Source organism: Lissotriton vulgaris, chromosome 6 (assembly GCF_964263255.1).
Source record: "Lissotriton vulgaris chromosome 6, aLisVul1.2, whole genome shotgun sequence".
In the NCBI taxonomy this organism is placed as follows: Eukaryota; Metazoa; Chordata; class Amphibia; order Caudata; family Salamandridae; genus Lissotriton; species Lissotriton vulgaris.
Genome location: NC_141694.1, coordinates 1,770,324,103 through 1,770,347,771, shown reverse-complemented (window position 1 = coordinate 1,770,347,771; position 23,669 = coordinate 1,770,324,103). Strand labels below are relative to the sequence as shown.

General features: G+C 48.1%; 2 protein-coding genes across 4 annotated transcripts in view; both read right to left on the bottom strand.

The window, feature by feature from the left end:
- Positions 1-23,669, bottom strand: part of NCOA1 (nuclear receptor coactivator 1) — a 1,223,800-nt gene that overhangs the window by 100,395 nt on the left and 1,099,736 nt on the right. The window lies entirely within an intron of this gene.
- LOC147709447 (uncharacterized) lies at positions 8,731-10,796 on the bottom strand. The gene is made up of 2 exons (XM_086925197.1): positions 10,707-10,796; positions 8,731-10,128 (listed from the first exon to the last, which is right to left on the bottom strand). The coding sequence occupies exons 1-2, from the start codon at positions 10,794-10,796 to the stop codon at positions 8,731-8,733; spliced, it is 1,488 nt and encodes a 495-aa protein (XP_086781323.1).

Below are 23,669 nucleotides of genomic sequence, written 5' to 3'. Positions count from 1 at the left end.
TAGCAGATCTTAATGCAGAGGACGATCCATCTTGATAATGTTCTGTTATGGACCGCTCTTCCTTTTTTACAACCAGCAAACCCAATGAAGAGCTGGTCATCCATACGACAGTCTTTCGTTCTGTCCATGTAAAAGCTTACAGCCCTCTTAGGGTCTAGATGATGCAGTCTTCCCTCCTCCTTGGAAGGGTGAGGGGGAGGAAAAAAGGTAGGAAGGGTAATGGATTGTCCAAGGTGGAAAGGAGTCACCACCTTAGGGAGAAAAGCAGCCCTGGTCCTAAGAACCATTCGATCAGCATGAATGGTCAAGAATGGGGGCTTGGAACTAAGAGCTTGAAGCTCACTTACCCTCCTTGCTGAGGTTATTGCAACAAGGAAGACTGTCTTTAGAGTCAAGAGCCTCATAGGACATTTGTGAAGGAGCTCAAAGGGAGCACCCATCAAAAAGGTCAAGACAAGATTTAAGTCCCACTGAGGACAATAAAAGGAGTAGGAGGGAACTTATTTGTGAGACCCTTCAAAAACCTCCAAACTACAGGTGACTTAAAAAGAGATGGCTGGTCTGGCAAGCAGAGAAGTGCCGACAGCGCTGAAAGATAGCCTTTAACTGTGGCAACAGCAAGCCCTTGCTGCGCCAGAGAGAGAGCAAACTGGGGAACATCAGATAAATGGGCCTTCAAAGGGTCAATTGTTTTCTCATCATACCATGCGACAAATCTTGCCCATCTGTAAGAATAGATGGACTTAGTGGAGTCACGTCTGGCTGATAAGATGACATCCACCACATCAGGCGTGAGAGAAAAGGAATTCAGGTTGCCCTGTTCAATCTCCAGGCATGAAGGTGTAATGTCTGATGGTGGGGGTGTAGAACCTGCCCCTCCATCTGAGAGAGGAGATCTGCCCTGAGAGGGAGATGGAGCGGCGGGTGAGAGGAGAGGTGGAGAAGATCTGTATACCACACCCTTCTCGGCCAATCAAGGGTATGGGAGGAAACGCGTAAAGGAGTTGACTTCCCCAACTCAACTGAAACGCGTCCCCCAAGGCTCCTTGCATCGGATACTGGAGACTGCAGAATGACGGGCAGTGAGCATTCTCAAGAGTGGCAAACAGGTCCACCCAAGGAGTTCCCCACATCTGAAAGATGTCGCGAACTACCTCTGGATGGAGCCTCCACTCGTGGTCGGCCGAGAACTGCAGACTGAGATTGTCTGCACGAACGTTCAGAACCCCGGCCAGATGATTTGCCATCAGACAAATCTGATGGTCCTGAATCCAGGACCAGAGCTGCAGTGCCTCCTTGCTGAGACACTGCGACCCCACCCCTCCCTGTTTGTTGATGTACCACATCGCGGTCGTGTTGTCTGTCAGGACCTGAACTGACCGACCGCGAAGGGAGGGGAGGAAGGCCTTGAGCGCCAAACGTATCGCCCGCAATTCCAAAAGGTTGATATGAAGCAACCTTTCCTCTGGAGACCAAAGACCCTTGACCTCCAGATCCCCCACATGAGCACCCCAGCCTAGAGTGGATGCATCTGTTATAACTGTGGCCACCGCATGAGGCAGATGAAAAGGCTTTCCTTGTGATAGGTTGCCTTCCACGCCGCACCAAGACACATCCGCTGCAGCTTCTCTGGAGATCCTCACTGACTCCCTGAGATCCCCGTTGTGTTGATACCACTGCCAGCGGAGACACCACTGGAGCCCCCTCATGTGCCAGCGTGCATGGTTGACCAACAGAATGCATGAAGACATCAGACCGAGCAGGCGAAGGACCTTCAGGACTGGAACAACCGCTCCACTGTAAAATAAAGGAATCATTTCCTGTATGTCGCGAATCCTTTGAGGAGGAGGAGGGAATGCATGACACACAGTTGTGTCCAGTACCGCACCTATGAACAGGTTGCGCTGGGAGGGCACCAGGTGAGGCTTAGGTACATTTATTGAAAAACCCAACCTGTACAACAACTGGGTTGTCTCTTGCAGATGTTGAAGCACTTTCTCTGACAACTCTGTCTTTGTTCAGCCAGTCGTCCAGATAAGGGAATACTGGGATCCCCGACCTTCTGAGATGTGCTGCCACCACCGCCATCACCTTGGTGAAGACTCGAGGCGCAGTAGTAATCCCAAAAGGAAGGACCGCAAACTGGTAGTGTTGCGAACCCACCGTAAAACTGAGATACTTCCTGTGCGACTTCAGGATTGGTATGTGAAAATACGCATCCTGCAAGTCGAGCGACACCATCCAGTCTTCTTCCAGCAGCGCTTGAAGAACCTGTGCAAGGGTGAGCATCTTGAATTTCTCCTGTTTCAGATAGAGATTCAAGATCCTGAGATCCAAGATTGGACGAAGTCTGCCATCCTTCTTGGGGATCAGGAAATACCGGGAGTAGCATCCCTGACCCCTTTCCTGCTCTGGGACCACCTCTATCGCACCCTTTCTTAACAGAGTCTGAACTTCCTCCTGTAGAAGTAACAGATGTTCCTCTGTGCAATTACCTTGGCAAGGAGGGTAATTGGGAGGGAATTCCCGAAAGGGAAGGGCATACCCATTTTCTACGAGATTGAGAACCCACAGATCTGATGTAACCGATTCCCAATCCCATAGAAAGTAGGTAAGCCGACCCCCCCACAGGACCCACATGATCCTGAATGGCGGATATAGGGCTGCTTTTCTGTGGCTGGGGGGTTGGATGAGAGGGAGGAGGAAGAGGCTTGACGTCCTCGAGGACGAACCCTTTGCTTTCCCCTGTATGACCTATACAAGTATATCAGTGAGTGCCTTGGGGCTGTTTTTAAATGGTTCCAGCTCAACAGCCTCAAGTGCAACTCAGACAAATCTGAGGTACTCTGCTTCGGCTGTCCCTCTGAGCCAGATTGGCAGGAATGGTGGCCTGTTAATATGTTCCCTCCATCGTGCTCGTCCCAGCAAGCTAAGAACTTGGGGATTAAGATGGATAATGGTCTGACGTTAAGATCTAAGATCCTTGGTCTCACTGGAACATGTTTTGGCCTCCTCAGGATGCTACGTAGGTTCCTTCCTCAGCTCTCGGAGGAGCATAGGAAGATGACGGTGCAGGCCTTAATTGGTTCTAGATTGGACTATTCCAACGTCCTCTACCTGGGCCTGCCGGAATATCTCTTACAGCGGCTGCAGGTAGTCCAGAACTCGTCTGCGCAAGCAATATTTGGCCTGTATAGGCGAGCCAGAGTTTCTAGCCTTTTGCAGTCGCTCCACTGGCTGCCTATCCGGAAGCGGATAGTTTTCAAGGCCTTGACCTTGGCCCACAAGGCTCTCCACGCCGTGGGTGCAAAATATCTTCAAAGGAGGCTTGCCTTCTACCATCCGGCCCGTTCTCTTAGATCTGAATCTCTGTTCCTTGCGGTGATTCCGCGAGTAAAAAGGGCCCGTATTGGTGGCCGTTCCTTTAGGCTGTTAGCGCCACAGCTCTGGAATACTTTGCCTTTGGCATTGCGTAGCACTGCCAATCAGTTAACTTTTAGGAAGGGCCTTAAAACGTGGCTTTTCGCTCTTTAGGCTGTTTTTCTTCTTGTTCCTTTGTTTCTGCTGATCCACTTTATTTTTCTGTGTTGTGTTGTTCTGTTACAGGTTGTGTTATTCTGTTACAGGTTTTCAATAAAAGCGCCGGGACACTCTCTGGAGTAGCCGTGCGCTATAAAAGACAAAATTAACATAACATAACATAACATAACAAGGTATTTTGCTGCTGCTGCTGTTGTTGCTGCTGCTGACCTTGTCTATAGGTCCGAAATGAAGAGCGTCCAAACCCTCTGAACTTCCTGGTCGTTGAACCTCTTACTTGAAGACCAAGAGATTTAGCAGTTGCTCTGCTGTCTTTAAACCTTTCTAAGGTTGTATCTGCCTTCTTGCCAAAGAGTCCAACTCCATCAAATGGCAGATCCAATAGTGCTGCCTGCACGTCTGCTGAGAAATCCAAGGATTTTAGCCAAGCTGATCTTCTTGTGGCTACCGCAGTGCCCATGATCCGCGCCACAGAATCAGCAGTATCTAGACCGCTTTGGATAACTTGACTTGCTGCTGCTTGAGTATCAGACAACACCTCCTCAAAGTCACCCCGGCTGTCATCCGGAATCTTAGGAATCAACGTGCGCATTGAGTCCATAAGTGCGTGCACATACCTCCCCATGAGACAAGTGGCATTTGTTCACTTTAACGCCATACTTGCAGGGGAGAATGTCTTCTTGGCCACTTGATCTTGCTTCTTGGCCTCCTTGTCACCAGGCACCTGGGGAAAAGCACCAACTGACTTCTTAGAGCACGCAGCCTGAATTACCAGGCTTTCAGGAGAAGGGTGAGATGTTAAAAAGGCAGGGTCTTCCGGTGCCACCCTATATCTCCTCGCCACACTTTTTGAAACAGCAGGTGCAGAAAGGGGCTTTTTCGACACATCCATAATGGGTTCAGTTAAAGCCTCATTAAATGGGAGTAAGGGCTCCACTGCTGCGCTTGGTGAATGGAGTACTTCCGTAAGCAGATTCGACTTAAATTCAACAGTTGGTAATGTCAAATCTAAAAGTCCTGCTGCCTTCCTAATTACTACATGATATGGCTGGACATCCTTCGAAGGCGCATCCGGACCTGATGGTAATTCCCACTCTGGGGAAAAATCTAGGCCACTAGCATCAGCCAGCTCTTCGAAGCAACCCTCATCCAGCTCACCTTCCTCCAAGTCTGGATGAGATTCGATGTACCTTCGTTCCTCCAAGAGGCGTTGTGCTTCCCTCCTGGACCTCTCCTTAACACGCCTCGCAGCCGGATCCACCATCGACTCCGACTGAGCCAGAGCCGACGTCGGTACCGAATCCGATGGCCCAGTTGGAAGCTCCAAAGGTCTGCTGGGAGCGGGCGACGCCGGTATCGGAGTCGTCGACCTCGGCGGAGCCGGGCACTGCCACGGCGGCGTGGGGGTTGGCATAAACGGCATGAATGGTGCCAGGGCATAAGAGTGTGGTACAGCCAAATTAAATGCCAGTGGACCAATGGGACCCGAAGGCGCACCAGAGGGGTACCATGCCCTTGTGAAGACGCCATACATTGCGTTCAGAAACGCTGATGGGTCCTGGCCTGGTGCAGGAAAAGGTGGATGAACACCCTCAGGCTCGAGGTAGGTAGGTGCGAATCCGGCTCTTCTACAGGCGCTGATTCTTCTTCCTCCACAGGGACTTCCTCCTCCTCCTCTTGAGCCGGAGACGGCATCGGAGTTGGATCTGAAGCCGGAGCCGGAGAATGAATTTGTGACTCCGAAGGTGAGGCCTCACCTTCCCGATCTGAAGTCACTTTCGGCGGGATCACCTTCGATCGAACCTTTTTGGGCGACCTCGATTTTGAACCCGACTTCTCACCCGAATGACGTCGTGACTCATGCCTCCTTCTCTTGTGCTTCTTAAGCGACCTCGAAGCATGTTCCGTCGAGGACTTCGAAGCCGATGCCTCTCGAGATCTTGATCTTGACTTCGATCTCGACCTCGTCCTCCTCGAGCGAGATCTTGAAGTCTTCCTACCTTTGTCGGCTTTCAGCTTCGCTACAAGTAGTTTGGTTTCCCTCTCTCGCAGGGCCTTAGGGTTCATTTTTCGGCACGATGAACATCCATCCACGTCGTGGTCGGAGCTTAAACACCAAATACAGTCTTGGTGTGGATCCGTAATGGACATCATCTTCCCGCACTCCCTGCAGGGCTTAAATCCGGTCTTCTTTGTCGATATTTTAGGGAGACAAAGTGGCAAGAGAACAAGAAATAATAGTAAAAGAGTTACCAAAAGCTACTGAGTATTCCGAATCCGTTAGCGTCGACGACGCGGAAAAAAGGGAACTGATGTCATCACGCCGGCATGGGCCTATTGTAGGCGTCCGTGACGTCAGCGGAGTCGCGAGCGATGCTGCGTCTCTATGACGTCCAAGTCCACATCGGCGCGAAGCTACAAAAAGAATTTCTGAATGTTGCGGACGCAAGGGGATATTCACAAGGTGAGGAATCCACTGGCAGATGTATCTATCAGAAAGACGGCTTTCAATTCCAAGAGATTGATGTGAAGTTTTGTCTCTTGAGGAGACCAAAGACCTTGAATCTCTAGGTCTTGCAGATGTGCTCCACAACCTCGCAATGAAGCATCTGATGTCATCACATAGCTTGGTGATTGAAGTTCGAATAACAGTCCCTTTGTAAGGTTGCTCCTGATACCCCACCATGACATTGCTCGTTTGATCTGACAGGTTATGATCAGCTTGTCGTCGAAGGATCCCAGGGCTTGGACCTATTGCTTGTCCAGGGCTTCTTGCAGCGGTCTCATCTGCAAGCGGCAGTTGGGAATCAATGGGATACAGGAGGACATCATTCCCAGTAATGACTTGAATATTCTGATGGAAGTTAGCTTTTTTGATGCCAGAGTTGCAGTCAGATTGAAGATTTTTGTTATTCGTTCTTCTGATGGGTACGCTTTTACTTCCTGTGTATTCAAGATTGCCCCTAGGAATTGTAGAGAACGAGTCGGAAGAAAAGATGATTTTTCTCTGTTTATCCGAAGGCCTAAACTTTGGAAGAGATCCATGCACATCCGTAGAGATCTCTGTATTGTTTGGAACGATGATCCTTTTATTAACCAGTCATCTAAGTAGGGGAAAATTTGGAGACCTTGCTGCCTTAAATGTGCCGCTATTGGAGCCATGTATTTTGTGAATACTCTGGGGGCAGACTTCAGGCCGAAAGGCAAAACTTTGAACTGGTAATGGCGCCCCGCCACCATGAATCGCAGATACTTCTTGTGTTTTTTGTGTATCAGAATGAGCAAGTATGCATCCAACAGGTCTAGAGAGACCATGTAGTCTCCCTTGCGGAGCAGCAGAAGAATCTCCTGTAAGGACAGCATACGGAAAGAAATGTTCTTTATGTATTTGTTCAGATCTCTGAGATCCAGTACCTGTCTCCATTTTGATGATTGTCTTTTGCTTATAAGGAAGAAGTGCGAATAAAAACCTTTTTCCCGCTGGTCTGATGGGACCTCTTCTATCGCTCCTTTCAGTATGAGAGATAAGATCTCTGTTTTGAGAGCTGTCAGATGTTGATGAACTCTACGTAGAGGTGGACGGTTTGGAAGTCTTTGCGAGAATTCCAGGGTATGATCCTGTGTAATGAGGTCTAATACCCATCTGTCCGATGTTATGGACTGCCAATGCGGGAGAAACAGAGAGGTAGTGGAACTGGTCGGTCTAAAGCGGTATTAGAGGCGCCTGAGAAACATCACTGTCTGCGACCAGAGTCTTGCTTCCCTCTGGCGGCGGACTTTCTTCTTCCCTGTTGCTGGAAAGAAGTGTTCGAAGACCGATATTGCTGGTTGGAGGAGTATTGACGGTATCCCTGTTGGTTGTAAGGTTGGTACCGATTAGATTGGTAAGAGGGACGTTGCTGTTGAAAATGTCCCCTGGATCCTCGGCTACGAAAGGACTGAAAACGGCTTTGCTGTAATGATCCCAAGGATTTAGCAGTTTCAGTATCTGCCTTTATTCCTTGCAATGCCTCGTCGATATGTTTACCAAAGAGGCTTTCGCCATCAAATGGCATGTCCAAGATTTTAGACTGGACCTCCGGACGGAAGGATGTAGCTTTGAGCCATCCTTGCCTCCGTAGGGCTACCGCCCCAGCCATCTGGCGGAAAGCTATAGAAGCTATATCCATTGCCAAGTCTATGGACTCTGACGCTGCCCTGGCTCCATCCTGTAGGATGATAGTTGCCTCCTCTTTCTTGTCCTCCGGAAGATGCGACAGGATTGGTGCTATGCCAGACCACATCTGTCTATTAAACCGGCTCAGAAGTGCCATTGCATTGGTTGCTTTGATTGAAGCTGCTGCAATGACTGCAAAACGTTTACCTATGCCGTCCATCTTGTTGCCCTCCTTATCGGGGGTGCCACGCATGTTGCCATTAGGTACTTGGAGCGCTTCTGCTCTGCTTGAGTCACCACCAAGTCCGGTCGAGGGTGACCAATAAGACATGCTGGAGCAGTCTCTATAGCGCGATACTTTTTATCCAGCTTGGGTATAGATGCTGGGACTGAGGCTGGGACTAGGATAGACGAAGATCTTTCTTTTGCGGAGAAAAGCAGCCACCACCGCCATGCACTTGGAGAATGTCCGAGGTGCAGATTTCAGGCCAAACGGCAGCACTCGATATTGGTAGTGACGACGTCCGATCTGAAACCTTAGAAACTTCCGATGCTTGACTGACACTGGTATGTGGAAGTAGGCGTCCTGCAAGTCAATGGCACACATCCAGTCTCCCTGATGAAGATGTGGGAAGATCTGGTGCAGGGCGAGCATACGGAACTTTTCTTTTCGTATGAATTTGTTTAGCCTTCGAAGATCTAGAATGGGCCTGTATTCTTTGACAGTTCCTCGTTTTTGAACCAAGAAATATCGGGAGTACACTCCTTGATTTTTGTGAGTTGAGGGAACCTCCTCTATGGCCATCTTTTCTAGAAGGACGGAGACTTCGTCTTGTAGCAATTGACTCTTGTAACGTGGAAGATGTCGCGATTGGAGGAGGACATGCGGAGGAGGAGATTTGAACCTCAGCAAGTAACCATGTTGTACAATATTCAGCACCCATCTGTCTTTTGTAATGGATTCCCACTCTGCCAGATGATGACAAACACTCCCTCCCACCGGAGTGGCGAACAGACGTGGAGGAAGCAATGGCTCAGGGCTTAGGAGGTTGCTTTGAGGAGGGCTGCTGTTTGTTATTGCCACCTCTTCCTCTGCCAGGACGACGCTGCTGGAACTGCGTCTTCTGCTGAGACTGGGATTGCCACTGAGGGGTTTGAACCCTCTGTTGGAAAGACCTCCTGTCTCCTTGGCGAAAGCGTTTCTTGAACTCCTTGCACTTTTCTAATCCCACAGCTTTGACGGTGTCCATTTCTGCTTTCATTTTGGACATTTCGTCGTCCGTGTGTGGACCAAACAGAGATTTCCCATTGAAGGGCAAATTCAAAATCTTCTTCTGGGCGTCTGGCTTGAGCCCGGTCAGGCGGAGCCAGGCCGAACGACGGGAACAAATACCACTCGAATAGCCATGAGCCGCAAGGTCAGAGGCATCCACTGCGGCGCTAATAACTTGATTGGCTACAAGGCCTCCCTCCTGTATAGTCTCCAGAAAATCTTGGCGATCTTCCTTGGGGAGCTTGTCTGTAAAGCGAGTCAGGGAGTCCCAAAGGGACCTGTCGTACCTTCCAAGCAAGGCAGAGGCGCTAGCCACCTTCATAAAGGAAGAAGAGGTGTTGCATACCTTCCTACCAAACGAGTCCATAAGTTTACTATCTTTTTCAGGTGGTACTGAGGAAGAAGTAGAGCCTGCATGGGACTTCATGGCAGCCGCCACAATGATGGAATCCGCAGGAGGATCCGATCTGAGGAACAAGGGATCCTCTGCAGGGGCCTTGTACTTCTTGGCTATCCGAGATGGAACAGATCCCACCACTGCTGGTGTGAGGAAAGTAGCCATAGCCGGTTCTAGTAGGCCGGGGACCAAGGGCAGTAGAGGCCTGGGCGCTGTGCGATGACGGAGGGTATCAAAAATCACAGAAGTCGGAACCACTGGAGTGTGCAGCGTAATATTCAGCTTTTTTGCTCCCCTGCCCAGCACATCGGAGAAAGTCGCGAGGTCATCAATTGGAGAGACTCGGGAAGGAGGCGTAGAGGAGAAGGTCGGAGAGTAATCTCGGTAAGACGACCTAGACAAGGACGACCTTGTGGAAGATCTTGTATGCCGCCTCTTATGGGACCTGTCACGATTCCTGCTGTGACTGTCCCTGGACCTAGAGCGATGTCTTGATGGAGACCTTGGTCTTGGCTGGATTGGAGATCTTGGTCTGACAGGTGTTCTTGGCCGCACTGGAGAACGTGATCTGGCTCGAGATCTTGGCCTGGGTGAAATCCTGGGACTCTGAGGAGATCTAGATGGTCTGGCCGGAGTTCTTGCCTTAGACGGGGAATATGTACGGGAGTAATCCGAGCCCGGACTACTCTGTCCAGATACAGCCCCTTGAGGATGTTGAGATACCAAGCTGCCCGCAGATCTGGGCGAAGATTCTGGAGAGACCTGCACGATGTTCAAGCCAGGAGATGATTATTTGCCTCCAGAAGTCTTAGACCCAGGGGACTCCACCACTACCGTCACTTTATCCCTCGACGGCGAAAGCCTCGACGTCGAAGACGTCTGGGTGACTAGTGGCGTCGAGCGGTGTCTTGATGCTCTCGACGGTGATCGATCACGTCGAGAAAGGCTCGACTGAGAACATCGACGTCGATCCGGAGACTTCGACGTCGATCTCCCTCGACGTCGATCAGGTGGAGATACTTCATGACGTCGTATCGACGACGACTCTCGACGTCGTGTCGACGATGACCTTCCTCGACGTCGCGTCGACGGCGACCTTTCCTGGCGTTGCCTCGGAGTCGACCTCCTTGACGTCGAAGGATGGGATCTGACAGTCCCTCTCGATGGCGGCCCGCTAGTCAGCGGCGACCTAGATGCCGTCCTAGCTCTCGACGCCGATCCCCTCCGGGGTGGCGGAGAGTGTCTCGACGTCGACGGAAGCCTCGCTGTCGACGGAGACTTAGATGTAGTAGAAGCCATGGACTTCGAGCCCGAAGTATGGCGCCTCGACGCCGACTTACTTGACTGCGGCGGAGATCTTCGACGTCGTGAAGATGATCTGGCCCTTTTCGACTGCGACCTTGACGTCGACGGAGTTCTTCGACCTTCATTCCTCTTTCTGGGAACAGGAGAAGTGGAATGACGCAGTATTTGGCAGTGCTTGCTTGTAGGAGAAGATCTAGGGGCTGTGGAAGCACCCACCTGGTGACTTTTGTCCATCTCCTGCATGGCATGAAGTCGAATCTTCTCCCTGTCGCAAAGAGTCCGACTTTTAAATTTTTTACCGTGATGGCACTGATCAGGGATGTGTGTAGATGGAAGGCACACAATACACACAGAATGTGGGTCAGTCAGAGCCATCTTTTTGTCACAAGAAGGACATTTCCGGAACAGAGCAGGCATTCTGACAGGAAATTCTTGTGGATTACCACAGAAAAATAAATCAGAAGCCTTATTTATTAAAAAAATGTCGAAATATAAGAGAAAACTCTCTAAAAAAAAACAATTTCAGTTGAAAACTGAAAGCTCAAGCTCCAGGATCCTCACAGAAGGAGCCGGAAAAAAGAACTGACCCAACTGTCACCTGTGGCGCACCATGGGAGCAGGGGATTGCCTTCAGGTCTTACAGGCACGGTACCCCTACTCTAATGCCTTAAAGGCAAGGTGTCAGTTTTCTTTGTTTGCTTTATACTGTACTGCAGCCTACTGGCAAATGCCTGCAATTACAGCTTTTTCCTATGGCAATAAATCATTGTTGTATACAAATGTTTTCTGCTCTCTTTCTTCCTTAGGGTTCGGAAGAGTACGACTGTATGTTTGCTAATTTATGTAATTTTGCGGCAAATGTTGCCAGTTGGGAAATGTTTTAGGCTGCAAATATGTTTTCACATATATATACATATATATTTATATGTATTTTCTATATGCTCCGGGATCCCGCACATGGGCGGGGATTATTCATAGATTATGACTTTGATGAGTATACCCCTGGATGAGAACTAGGATTTCAGGTAAGTAACGAACTGGGCTAATCCCTTGACATTTCATTTTATTTAACGTAGTGGTTCTACAGTAATATCAACATCTAGGTGTTGTTTCATTGTATTCATTTACTGTGCCCTTCCCGAATCTGTTACAATGTCACCCAGAATCACCAGAAATACCAAGCTCACACATGCTGCTCAGGTCAAAGGGCCAATTGACCAATTCATCGCCAAGGCGAACGATGCTATCAACCAAGGAGTCCTCCTTTTAGAAAGGAGGGTCTCGCAGGACTTAGCGGCAGCAAGACGTTCCTCACTGGGACTACTTGCAACCGCCGTAACCCCTCAACGTACTCTCGTCTTTGGCACACTACAAGAGACCCCAACGGTCCCTGGGACTGTAGACTTGTCTGTGTCTATCGATCTATCCACAACTCAACTATCTCAAACCTCTGTATCCCATCTCCCCCCATCACTTGAGCGAACCCCGATCCTGTTTATAAACCCCCCAGATGAGGACACTCCATCCCCCTCCACGAGGGGCCAGAGAGAAGGTGCTATCCCGAAAAAAACCAAGGGAAAAAGAAAAGGAAATAAGAACTCCCCTCAAAATACTAGCAATACACAACAGGATCCTCTGACACAATCAGACAAAAATTCTTCCTCTTCGGCAGCTTTAAACCACTCGGCCACGCCTCAACAGCCGACCGATATTCCTGCCCCAGAAATCATAAACCTTTCACCTGATACCCATAACCTGATTCCGAGTGGCAATACGAGCACTAGGCAGGACGTAATCACTCATGATACCAATCTGCTAACTTCAATTGAGGCCCTAATAAAGCAACACCTTCAACCTTTCATGGTATCACTAGCTAAAATCGAAAAATCTTTAGCCACACTAACTTCTGATCTTAAACCCAAGAAGAATTCACTTCCTATGCACTCACTTCCTGCAGCTCCAACCTGTAATCCAAAACTAAAAGCTGCTGGGGGAATAAATCTTCCACAAGCACACAAAGCACCCAAAGCGGTTAACGCTTCAACGGTGGTCCAACAAAAAATAGTGACCCAACAGAAATCGGCTAAAACAACACATGCTAATTTGCAGCAATTATTAGTCAATCCACCTGCAAACAAGCCTACTACCTCTGCTTCTTCTTCCCTTCCTGTTCCATCTGTACCAGAGGGCCAATCCACCAACCATCCACCCACCCCAATTCCAGCAAAGACACCAGCCCCTAAAAAGACGACTGTACCCAACAAGACACCTGCTACAAAGAACGCAGCATATAATACCAGACGCAATGGTGCACGCCCAGCTTATCTTCCACCAGAAGCAACGCCCTACGTCATTATTATGACTGGGGTCCCAGAGTTACATACTAACTCCGATGAGCCCGGATGGTCCCTAAAAAACAAGGTGCTTCACTGGTTGTCACTGAATCGTCCACTTCCCCCCTATGCAAACAACAGAGTTGTATCAGTCCGTAGAGTTCCGTGGGTAGGGAAGGAGCCAAAATTGATCTCAGGGGACTGTATAATAATAAACTTTGAAGACCCTCAAACCGTGGAACTTATTTCCTCATGGGGGCCTCAAACTTCCCCTGAAGGAATTTCAACAAAAAGATTAGCTTTCTTCTACCCACCAGCCAAGTCCCTACTACCAGGACATGAATGGAACTGGACTCAGGTTGGCAACTGGAACAACAAAACGAACTGGTCAACATGGCAAGGACAAGGAGGCAGGGAAACTACGTCATTCCCGGATTGGAGGGGTGTTTCCACCTACAACAGGTTTGACTGCCTGGAGATGGTGGACTGACCATCAACAGTCCAGGGACTGGAAAATGTGATCACACCTTTATCTGATCTACCATCCTCAACCCTAGCAAATCTCCCTCAATCCCGAAGTCCGCAGGCTAGAATGATGCTCTTACCTCCCACAGTAGACGCAACCGCAATAGATACAAACAATACTGAGGCAGAAGGTTCTCACCAACCAGTCCCGTCCCGGTGTACCATTAATGCAACCAACGCTACTAACCCCAATAATGGAGTTTCTTTATTTCCCCCCCCCAACAACGTCAATCGTGCATCCTTGGATTCACCTGCACAGATAAGAAGCCCTGTACCTATTAATGAAGCAGAGTCGTTCCAGCTAGTATCAATATTGTTCTGGAACGTGGCAGGTCTCCGAACTAAGATCTTATCTACTCCTTGGTTGGACTTTGTTACCACACACCAGATAATCTGTTTGCAAGAGACTTGGACAATTGATCCACTGCACATTCAGGGTTACCTAACGTTTCATACACCGGCCTGCCCATCAACTCATGGTAGACCGATGGGGGGCCTTGTTATATATATTTCAAACAAACTTGAAGTAAGAAAAACTTTTATAAAATGTGCTACACCGAATTACCAAATTCTTTTGATTATTTTTAAAAACGGTACATCATACTGCATAATTAATTTTTATAATAATCTATCTCCGATAGACTGTATGAAAACTGTGTCAGAAATTACCATGTCTATAAGCGAACAACGCGCTAAACATTCACCCACACTGTGTAACGTAATATGGGGTGGCGATTTCAATGTACAACTGTGCCCAAAATATAGGACAACTGATTGTGGCCTTTCTGACGAAAACGACTGCCCACTGACACATTTTATTCACTCCCCGGTAGGAGAATCCATCAACGAAAGTTTAATGTTTTTAGAATTGTTGTATGCCAATGAACTTGTCTACCCCCAAGTGGAATTCAAACCCACTTTCCACGGTAGGGGCTGCTTTAGTATTATAGATTTTATTTTGTGTTCATATTCTTTAAAGGGTACGCTTTTCCAGTTTACTACAGGTACAGAAGTATCTGGTGATCATTTTTCCAACAGCATTGTACTGAAGTTATTTACTAATAATCATCAGCCCACACTGAAGAGTTTACTGACCCAAAATGCATTAAATATGGACAGAACCAATGGTTATTCGGTGAAATGGTCCCGGGTAGACCCCCAAACAACAACAACTAAAATTGTAACCAAAGCACTCCCCTGGATAAATTCCTGCCTTGATGAGGTTTCTACCCCTGAGCAAATCATTTCCAGTTTTGGGGAAATCCTCAAAACTATCCAGAGTGAACTAGTCCGAACCCACAAATCAGGTACCCATCCAGGTCCAAAATGGTTCAACACGGCATGTCGAAAAGCACTAAATGCCCTAAAGAAAGAACTCCATAATCCAGTCAGAGACAACGCCAAAATAGCTAAGCTAAGATCTGAATATAAGCAGGCCCAAATCAGATGTAAAAAAGAGATGAAGGAAAAACTATGGGCACAGCTACATGAGAGCTGTCAAACAAAGGACAGCTCTCAGTTCTGGCAAGTTGTAAAATCTCCTTTCTTGCTTGAGGCCAAATCCCATCAATACCTAGACGTAGCAGTGTCCGCGGATGAGTGGGTGACTCACTTTTCTAAGATCTTTAGCGATCTCCCCCCGGACAGTGCGGCACAATTCAATCAAGAATCTAGATCCCCAAGAAAAGGAGTGTACCCAATTGATCTATCCTTTACCCTGGGGGAGGTTAAAAGCGCACTATCCTCCTCAAAAACTGGAAAGGCTCCTGGCCCGGACGGCGTCCCATTAGATATATTTGTCTCTAACATCGACCTATGGTCTCCAATTATCACCCAGCTAATGACAGCAGTTCTTAGCACTGGCCTTCTGGATTCTTGGTCTTCCTCCATACTTCTTCCTATTTTTAAAAAAGGGGATAGAAACGACCCTGCCTGCTACAGGCCCATCTCCCTCCTGGATTCATTGGGAAAAGTCGCGGGTCGCCTAATCCTTGACCGTTTGCAGGATTGGGCGGCGGAGAATAACATCATCACCGACCTCCAGTATGGATTCCGGGAGGGACTGGGCACTGTTGAACAGGCTTTAAATTTAGGACTTCTAATAGGAAAGTATGTGGGAGCCAAACGGGGAAACCTATACATGGTTTACGTCGACCTTAGTGCGGCGTTTGACTGTGTAATTCATGCCAAGCTATGGCCCATCTTGGAGAAAATGGGGGTTGACCCGCCGCTAATCAAATTCTTGCGCGAGCTTTATTCTGAAGCTTCGGCTCGTGTAAGGTTTGGAACAGGTGGCGAATTAACATCTTCCTTTCAAATAACACGTGGAGTTAGGCAGGGTTGCGTCCTGGCTCCCTTCTTGTTTAATTTATATACGAATGGTTTGGAAGCAGCCATGCTTGAAGGGAGCCAGGACCTACCTACCATTAACCATCGCCCTATCCCAGCATTGCTCTACGCTGATGACTCAGTTATCTTTGCTAGATCCCTGGTTCAATTACAGAAGCAACTAGACAAATACTGTAACTATATGCTTTCCCTGGGGTTAAAGGTAAATAAGACCAAGACCTTTGTTATGAAAACGGGGCCCAAGGTGACAAGCTCGAAGTATCTTACCATCGAGCATTCAAAATTAGAACGAGTCAGGGAATACCCTTATTTGGGTATATTAATAGATGACCAGCTAACGTGGAAAAGGGCACTGGTAACTAGAAAACTGCTATACCAGCGTGCTACATCTGCCCTAATTTCATTTTCTAGAAAACTGGGTAAGCCATCTCCCCCCGCACTACTTAAAATCCATCAAGCTAAGTGCCAGAGCATTGCTACATACGGGGCTGGCGTATGGGGTTATGTAAATACGGCCGAACTCCAAAAAATTCAAAATGGCTTTGCAAAATACCTGTTGGCCCTTCCCCAGAGTGCCCCCACATACGGATGCCATACTGAGCTTGGGATTGACTACCTAGCTGATTACATCAAATGTCAACCAATGCTCCTATGGCATCGTATCTGGTCTAAGCCTGAATGTCACCTTACTCGGGCCCTGATCTCGGATTGCCTGGGGCTGTCCTCTTGGAAAAAGATCCCATGGTTGGCTTACGTTGTCAACTTTTTGGAAGATCTGGATCTTAATCAATACGTAACAGAGCCGTCATTAATCAGTGAGCTAAGTAGGAAAACCTTTAAGTGCCATTGTCTTAACCATCTTAGGGAACTTCGTTTGAGCGGCGAATTACCCAAGCAATCAAATGCCCACGTTATGATGGTACAAGTTTCTCCAGGCTTACAGCCTTACCTCACTTATTATTTGACAAACTACGAAAAATACCTTATAACCAGGTTTCGTTTTAATTTGTTTTTCCGATTGATAACCTTCCCAAACCCATTAAATTGGTCCCACAACTTAGAGAAATGCCCATGCGATAAGGTCTCATCCCAATCCACCATGCATGTAGCTTTTTTCTGTTACTATTACGCCTTACCCCGCAAACGCTGGGTTTTGCCCGTGTTGCGTCAGATGGGGTTGAGGACCTGTCGACCAGCGCTTCTTGCATTGCAACAGCCAAATTCACAACACGAGGCTAAAATACTGGCAATGTATTTGAAATCATGTATAATAATACGTAAAACAATAAGGAACGAGGATCTAACACATTGAAACATTGTGCTGGTAGTTGACTGAAAGTGTATTTTTCCCTTCTGTTATTTTTTCTGTAATGTTATAGGCTTTTTAAAAAAATTATACTGTAATATTGTAATAGCATTTCTTGTTCCGCATTTATGTAAATATGTATTTTTAAATTATGATGTACTTTTTATGGTTAACTAATCATCTAACCGAATAAAAGAATTTGAAGTAACTAATCCTTCTCACTTCTCTGTAGTGAGCAAGGTGGTTCCATCCGCCGAAACGCGTCTGATCGCTGTTATTGGTGAATAAAGAAACCTTTGATTACATCAACGGAGTCGGTGCCTGTTCTTCTTGAATACTGAAAGCCAGGATTGGGAGAATATATACATATATATTTATATGTATTTTCTATATGCTCCGGGATCCCGCACATGGGCGGGGATTATTCATAGATTATGACTATTGATGAGTATCCCCTGGATGAGAAGTAGAAGGTTCACCTTCCTTAGTTTTTCTTGCTTTATGTTTCCTCCCATCTCCCTTTTCCTCAGAGGACCCTCTTCTTTGTTCCTTAGAGGTTTGTCCCTTGGCTTCTCCATCAGACTCCGAGTCTGGAGTTTTCTTTTTCTGAAGCCATAATAAGAGGCGCGCTTCTCTATCCTTAAGTGTTTTGGCAGAGAAGGTCCGGCAATACTTGCAGTCCTTAGGAATATGCTTAGGGTACAGACAGTACAAGCACTCCTTGTGTGGATCCTCAGAAAATAATCTGGCCTTGCCACAGGACCTGCAAGCTCTGAAAAGGCTCTTCTTGGAGCTTTCAGACATTTTGAATGTAGTAATGCTTGACAAGAAAAAGAACAATACCTGACTCCCAACTGTGAAGGTCAAAAGTTCAGTGAAGAGAGAAAAAACTGAGCAGAGCTCAGGGAGACTCCTTCTCACACGAAGGCGGTTGGAAATCTGAGGTATGGTGGCTCTGCTGGGAATGGTGTAGGCTGGTCCTGGCTGCTGAATGGCTGTAGTTTGGGCCACATAATGAGGAGGAGAGGTTACCTAATGTTTTCACTACTCTAAGGTTTCGGCAGTTTTTTCTTCTACTGCTATGGTTATTATTTACCTGGAGACTCCCACCATGACGACGTGGAAGATACAAGCATGTGAATCTAAGAAAGATTGAATACTGGAGAAAACTAAAATACAACACACCTCAATTCACACCCCAGCCTTGCCTACTCCCCCTGGGTTCTCGTATAAACGTACATTGCTATGCAACCTTAATCATTAAAACTCTGAAAGGACTCTAGTTACTGAACGTGGTTATGAGCTGGTCAAGCGTAACAGTCTAAGATATCTCGGGCATGTAAGTTCTATAAATTCCTGTGATAGCAACAAAATGAATGGCTGCCAAACTTCTCCGAATGTGTCCACTTGGGATTTTAGTGTCATCGTGATCTTTTCCATCCCTACTAAGTGCCAAATACGGTGTAGCCACCCCAATTTCTGTCAGTGCCCTACAGAGCTAAAATCGTTTGGTGGGCGCTGTAGGAGAGTAGGGTCTGCAATCCTATGGTCACCCCAGATTTTTGCTTTTTGCTTCACTGGTTTACGACTTTCCCTGGCGGTGGGCCTGCTAATCAGACCCACAACCTATCTGTTCTCTCTCTAAATTGACATCCATGTACTTTAGGTGCATTTACCTATTGGTACTGGGTCACTCTTGTAAGTCCTTGTACAGTGTACCATAGGTACCCAAGGCATAAGTGCACCCAAGGCCTACCAGGGGCTGCAGCATGTATTGTCCCACCTCTGGCTGGCCATCTAAACAGACACAACTGGCTGATAACACAGCTGGGGCAAGGTGGTGTAATCACTCTTTGCTTTAGATATAGTATACCTATATCTAACCCTAACATGGACACATATCCTCCTATGGCAGGCCGTAACAATCCTGGAGGCAGAGTGCTTGGAATTATGTGAGATGGTGCTCTAGCATGAGCTGAGCCTGTCTGCAGCTTTCGGAACCAAGTCCTTTAGATGTTTCCATGATAACGCTATACCATATACTCTTAAGTGCATTATAATCATTGCGGTTATTGCTAACTTTGGCATAGCATTATCAAAACATGACAAGTAAGGTGTCATACGAATTGGAATACTACCCCCTCACCAGTTCTGGCGACGGGGGTAGCATTCCACCCTTTTGGGACACGACATGCATGTAACTGTGAAACCCAGTTAAAGTTAACTCGAGCCTCAGCATCACAAAATGGATGCTGCCACCACAGACACAAGTCTGACCTCCTGCTGCTGGGAGTCCTTCCAGCGAGGGAGGCCTGGACAAAGGGTTTCCTGTCTTGGGAGGTGCTAGAACCACCCCAGACAGGATTTTGTGTATTGGGTAGGACAGGCTGAAAGGAATGAGACATGCCTGGGGCACACAAGGTGTCCCTGTGCATACCCCGGTTCAAACCATTGCTGGGGCATTCCAGCCCCAGCTCTGGCGCAAAACCGGACAAAGGATAGGGGGTGTAATCCCCCCCCTTCCGGGTCCCACCCATAGGAGGGACCTAGTCACAGTACAGCCCCCTTTAGGAGAATAAAGGTAGGAGCTGGTCCCATTCCAAATTAGATTAATCCTGATTTGAAACTACAAAGAAGAAACTCTGGACTTCGACGTTCTGCTCCACAGAAGACTGAAGAAATCTCCCTTGTGGCCGAGGAGTGACCACCCTGCACAAGCAGGCACCATCAAGCGTCCCAGCGGTTCACTTTGTCGTCCTTCCTGCCGGAACCAGACTTCAGAGCCCGACGAGATCCGGACTTCCAGACCTCTCCGACCTCAACCTACATCTGCAGCACAGCGGTGCGACGAGACACGTGGGACCGGCCATCTTGGAGAAACTGCACTTCACTTCCAGCACGACTTCAGAGGCATCCTCGAGAAAGTGCTTTGGGGTTTGAGAAGCCCCAGCCCCGAGCAGCTCCTGCACAGAAGATCAGCCCTCCAGCATCCACGAGATCTGCGTGGGGCCATTTTGCTTGATTGCTGCTCAACGCGTTGTTTGGTCACTTGCTGGGTGACTAGTGGCCTCCTAGATGACGATCCACGAAATCTACTCCGCTGGTCTGGCTGCTCCAGACTGGCCCTTGCTTCCCTGCAAAGGAGAAGCACCCCGGACCCTCCTGGTCCGCACCAGACGCCTTTTCCACTCACCGCGTGGATTGCCTTTGCCAAGGCCTGTTGACGCCGAATCCGGAACAGGCACCGCCGACAGCGAGAGCCTGCGTGGGACAGCTCGTGCCACCATCCTGGTCGTCGAAGACACCTCCTGGTCCACGTGGCTGCAGAGTCAAGCGTCCACTCTTCACCTGATCGTGACGACAGTATCTGGTTCCTTCCTGGTTCCACTCCAGTCACTGGCTAGTGACTGTGAACATTGTCCCCTCTGCTTTCAGGTCCCCATCTTCCTTGATCCACCCTTGGATCACTTCGGACATCTTCCTCCTGGTCGCCTGCATCATCTCTTCTTCAAGGCTCCATTGACTTCAACGCAGAAACCCAACACACTTTCACACCTATGCACCCGCAGCCCGTGGTTGAGGTAACGAGAGCATTTCGGTGCTCAAGGGTAGATTGACTCTCCTAGTGTCCAGGTATCCAGTCGTTTTAGTCTTAACCAGTCGGAACTGTCTTTTACTTATCTTTTCATAATTTGTAGTGTCCATTGACTTTGTTATGCATCTCGCGTGTGCGTTCACACTCTGCACACGCGTCCCGTGGGCCTCCTGCCCCTTACCTAAGGTTAGGGTAGTGTAGTCCCAGCGATCCTACAGCCTCTGGACAGCTCCATTCCTTCTATCGATTTCCTTATACCATTTACTTAGTATATGGTTTGTCGTGCCCCTAGGGCACCATTGTAATTTGTGCAACTTATCGTCTTTTTCTTAAGAGTCTTGTCATGTGCTTAGTCCTCTGATCTCATAAAGTTCAGAGGTGTTTTGTTAGTAATAAATATCTTGTTTATTTTCATAACAGCCTGTGTGGTGTCCTTTCACTTGGTATTCAAGGGGTTATATGTGGTAAAACAGCTGGCTTCACATGCAAAAAGAGTTTAGCCTAAGACTGTTTTGTACATGCTACCATTAGGATAGCTGGTCTATAAGGTTGACTTACAACCAATCACCTTAAGGGTTGTTTGGACTGATACAAGGTGATCACTAGAACTAGTGAACATCATATATCAGGCCAACTTCTCACAGGCGCCCCCAGCACGAGCGCTCTGTGTCTGCCTCTCTTGGATGTGAGGGGGAATAGTAAAGAGTTGGGGAGGCCCAGTATACATAGGCCGAGAATCGAGGAAGCTGGGTACCCAGATGATTATCTCAGATAGCACGTTGCTTCAGAATTGAGCCAAAGATGGGCACTCCCACAAGATATGTAACAGCGTTCCCTGCGCTTCATTCCATCTCCAGCACAGAACCTATCACTGTGTTGTGGGTTCACTCTGTGTAGTCGGCTGGGGTTAGATACCAGTAGTGAACTATCTTTGTTGCTTTTTCAGTGCTAGCTACATTAGTAGCTGTGTGTCGTATTCAGTAGTATATGTCTCGCTATTCCCCTCTCTCGTCCTAGTTCCCTTTCCCATCTCATCTGCGCTGTAGATCTGGAATCTGGGGGCTTATTTATGAGTATTTTGTGAAAGTCCGATACTAAATGTCTGTTGGTGTCTCTACTTAATAGCCATTTCTCAGAGCTAGTTAAGCGCCTCTGAGCTGCCTGTCTCATCGCAGGCTGCATTAGCCAATATCGAATCTGAAGGTAACAATATCTCTCCTTCTCAGATATATTGTTCTCTTTTTTCAGGTCGTGGAACTGTATGGTCCCCTCTAGGTCGAAAAAATGGCCTATCAATTTGCATCCCTGTTTTGTCCATTCTTGAAAGGCCACTATGTTTAGGCCAGGGAAAACTCTGAGTTCTCCACCACTGGGGTGAGCGGTGAAGGGAAGGTTGTGAGGCCCTCTTTAGCAGTGACCAAGTCCCAGACCTGAAGGGTGAGGCCTGTTATCTCGGATAGGTACAGACTTGGGGGGCAATATGCTTTGTTAGGAAGGGAACCTTCCAGACAGATGTGCTAGCAAGTGCCTGTCCATAAAGAACCAACTTTTCTCAGATTCTGGGTGTGCCCAGTCCACTAAGAAGCTAGCTTGCGTTGCTTGGAAGTAGCGTCAAATACTCTGGAACCCCAGTCCCCCTCCCTCTCAGGCATCTGCCAGTTGAGGCAAATGCGGTCTGTACGTTCTCTGTTGACTCATGGTAATGTATGACTTCCTAAATGGTCTGTGATAATAAGACCCCTAAATACCTTATTTTTTGTTCCCACCTGATAGACAAAGTCTGTGTAAGGGTATCCTTTAGCCCCGATGTTAGCAATAGGTCTAGTGTTTGGGATGTGGCTATGTTAATTTGGAATCCCGAGACCTCCCCGAATTTCCCAACCACTCTTAAAAATTCTGGTAAAGCCTCTTGTGGGTTGTCTAACGATACAATAACGTTGTCAGCAGGGCTGGACTGAGAACCAAAACCGGCCCTGGCAAAGTGCTGGGGGTGCGACCGAGCTCTTTGGCGGGGCCGGTTTTCGGCCGATTTTGTTACAGGGACGATTTTGCAGATATGCTGCAAAAACGGCCCTGTAACAAAAACAGCCCCCAGGGCCCAAAACCGTCCCCCACCCTTGCGGCGCACCAGGGGATTGCCCGGTGCCCGCAACGGCCAGTCAGGGCCTGGTCGTCAGCATACATAATAATCAGGTGTTCCTCTTCCCCAAATCGTATGCCAGTAATATTAGGATCATCTCTGACACAGTGCGCTCCACATAGAGCGCAAAGAGCAACGGGCAAAGGAGGCCCCCCTGTCGCGTCCCGCGCTCTATTGGGAAGCTTCTGGACTTCAACCCGTTCACATCGACCGTCGCTCACGCTCCTCTATACCCACTAAGAGCCCAGGACATGAATCTATCGCTTAGCCTGAATCACTTCAAGACTGCTTCTAGGTACGGCCAATGAACGCAATCAAAGGCTTTCTCCTCATCTATGGAAAAGAGCATGGCATCTCGTTGGCAGCGTGATGCTTTATCTGTGATGGAGAATTCCCTTAGTGTTGTCTGAGCTTTGCCTGCCTGGTATGAAGCCAGCCTGGTCTGGGCCCATCAGTCCCGTCATATAGGTGACTAGGCGTGTAAATATTTTGCCTCTATGTTTAGGAGGATATTGGTCTATATGATACACAAAAACGCTTGTCCTTCCCCGGTTTATGCTATCACCACTATCAGTGCTTTCCTCATAGAGGGAGGAAGTGTCCCGACTTCCAAGATCTCATTAAAAACCCTTGTGAGGAGGAGAGCCAATATGTTGCAAAAGGCTTTATAGATAGGGGCCAAGAAGCTATTGGGCCCTGGGGTATGTGGGGCTTCAATCGTGAAATTGCCATAATCACCTCTTCTATTCT

Coding starts and splice junctions, on each gene's coding strand:
- LOC147709447 (XM_086925197.1), bottom strand. CDS start 10,796: ATGAAGGTCGAAGAACTCCGTCGACGTCAAGGTCGCAGTCGAAAAGGG. Junction 10,129..10,706: donor AAGATCTCCGCCGCAGTCAA/GTAAGTCGGCGT, acceptor AACATCGTGCAG/GTCTCTCCAGAATCTTCGCC.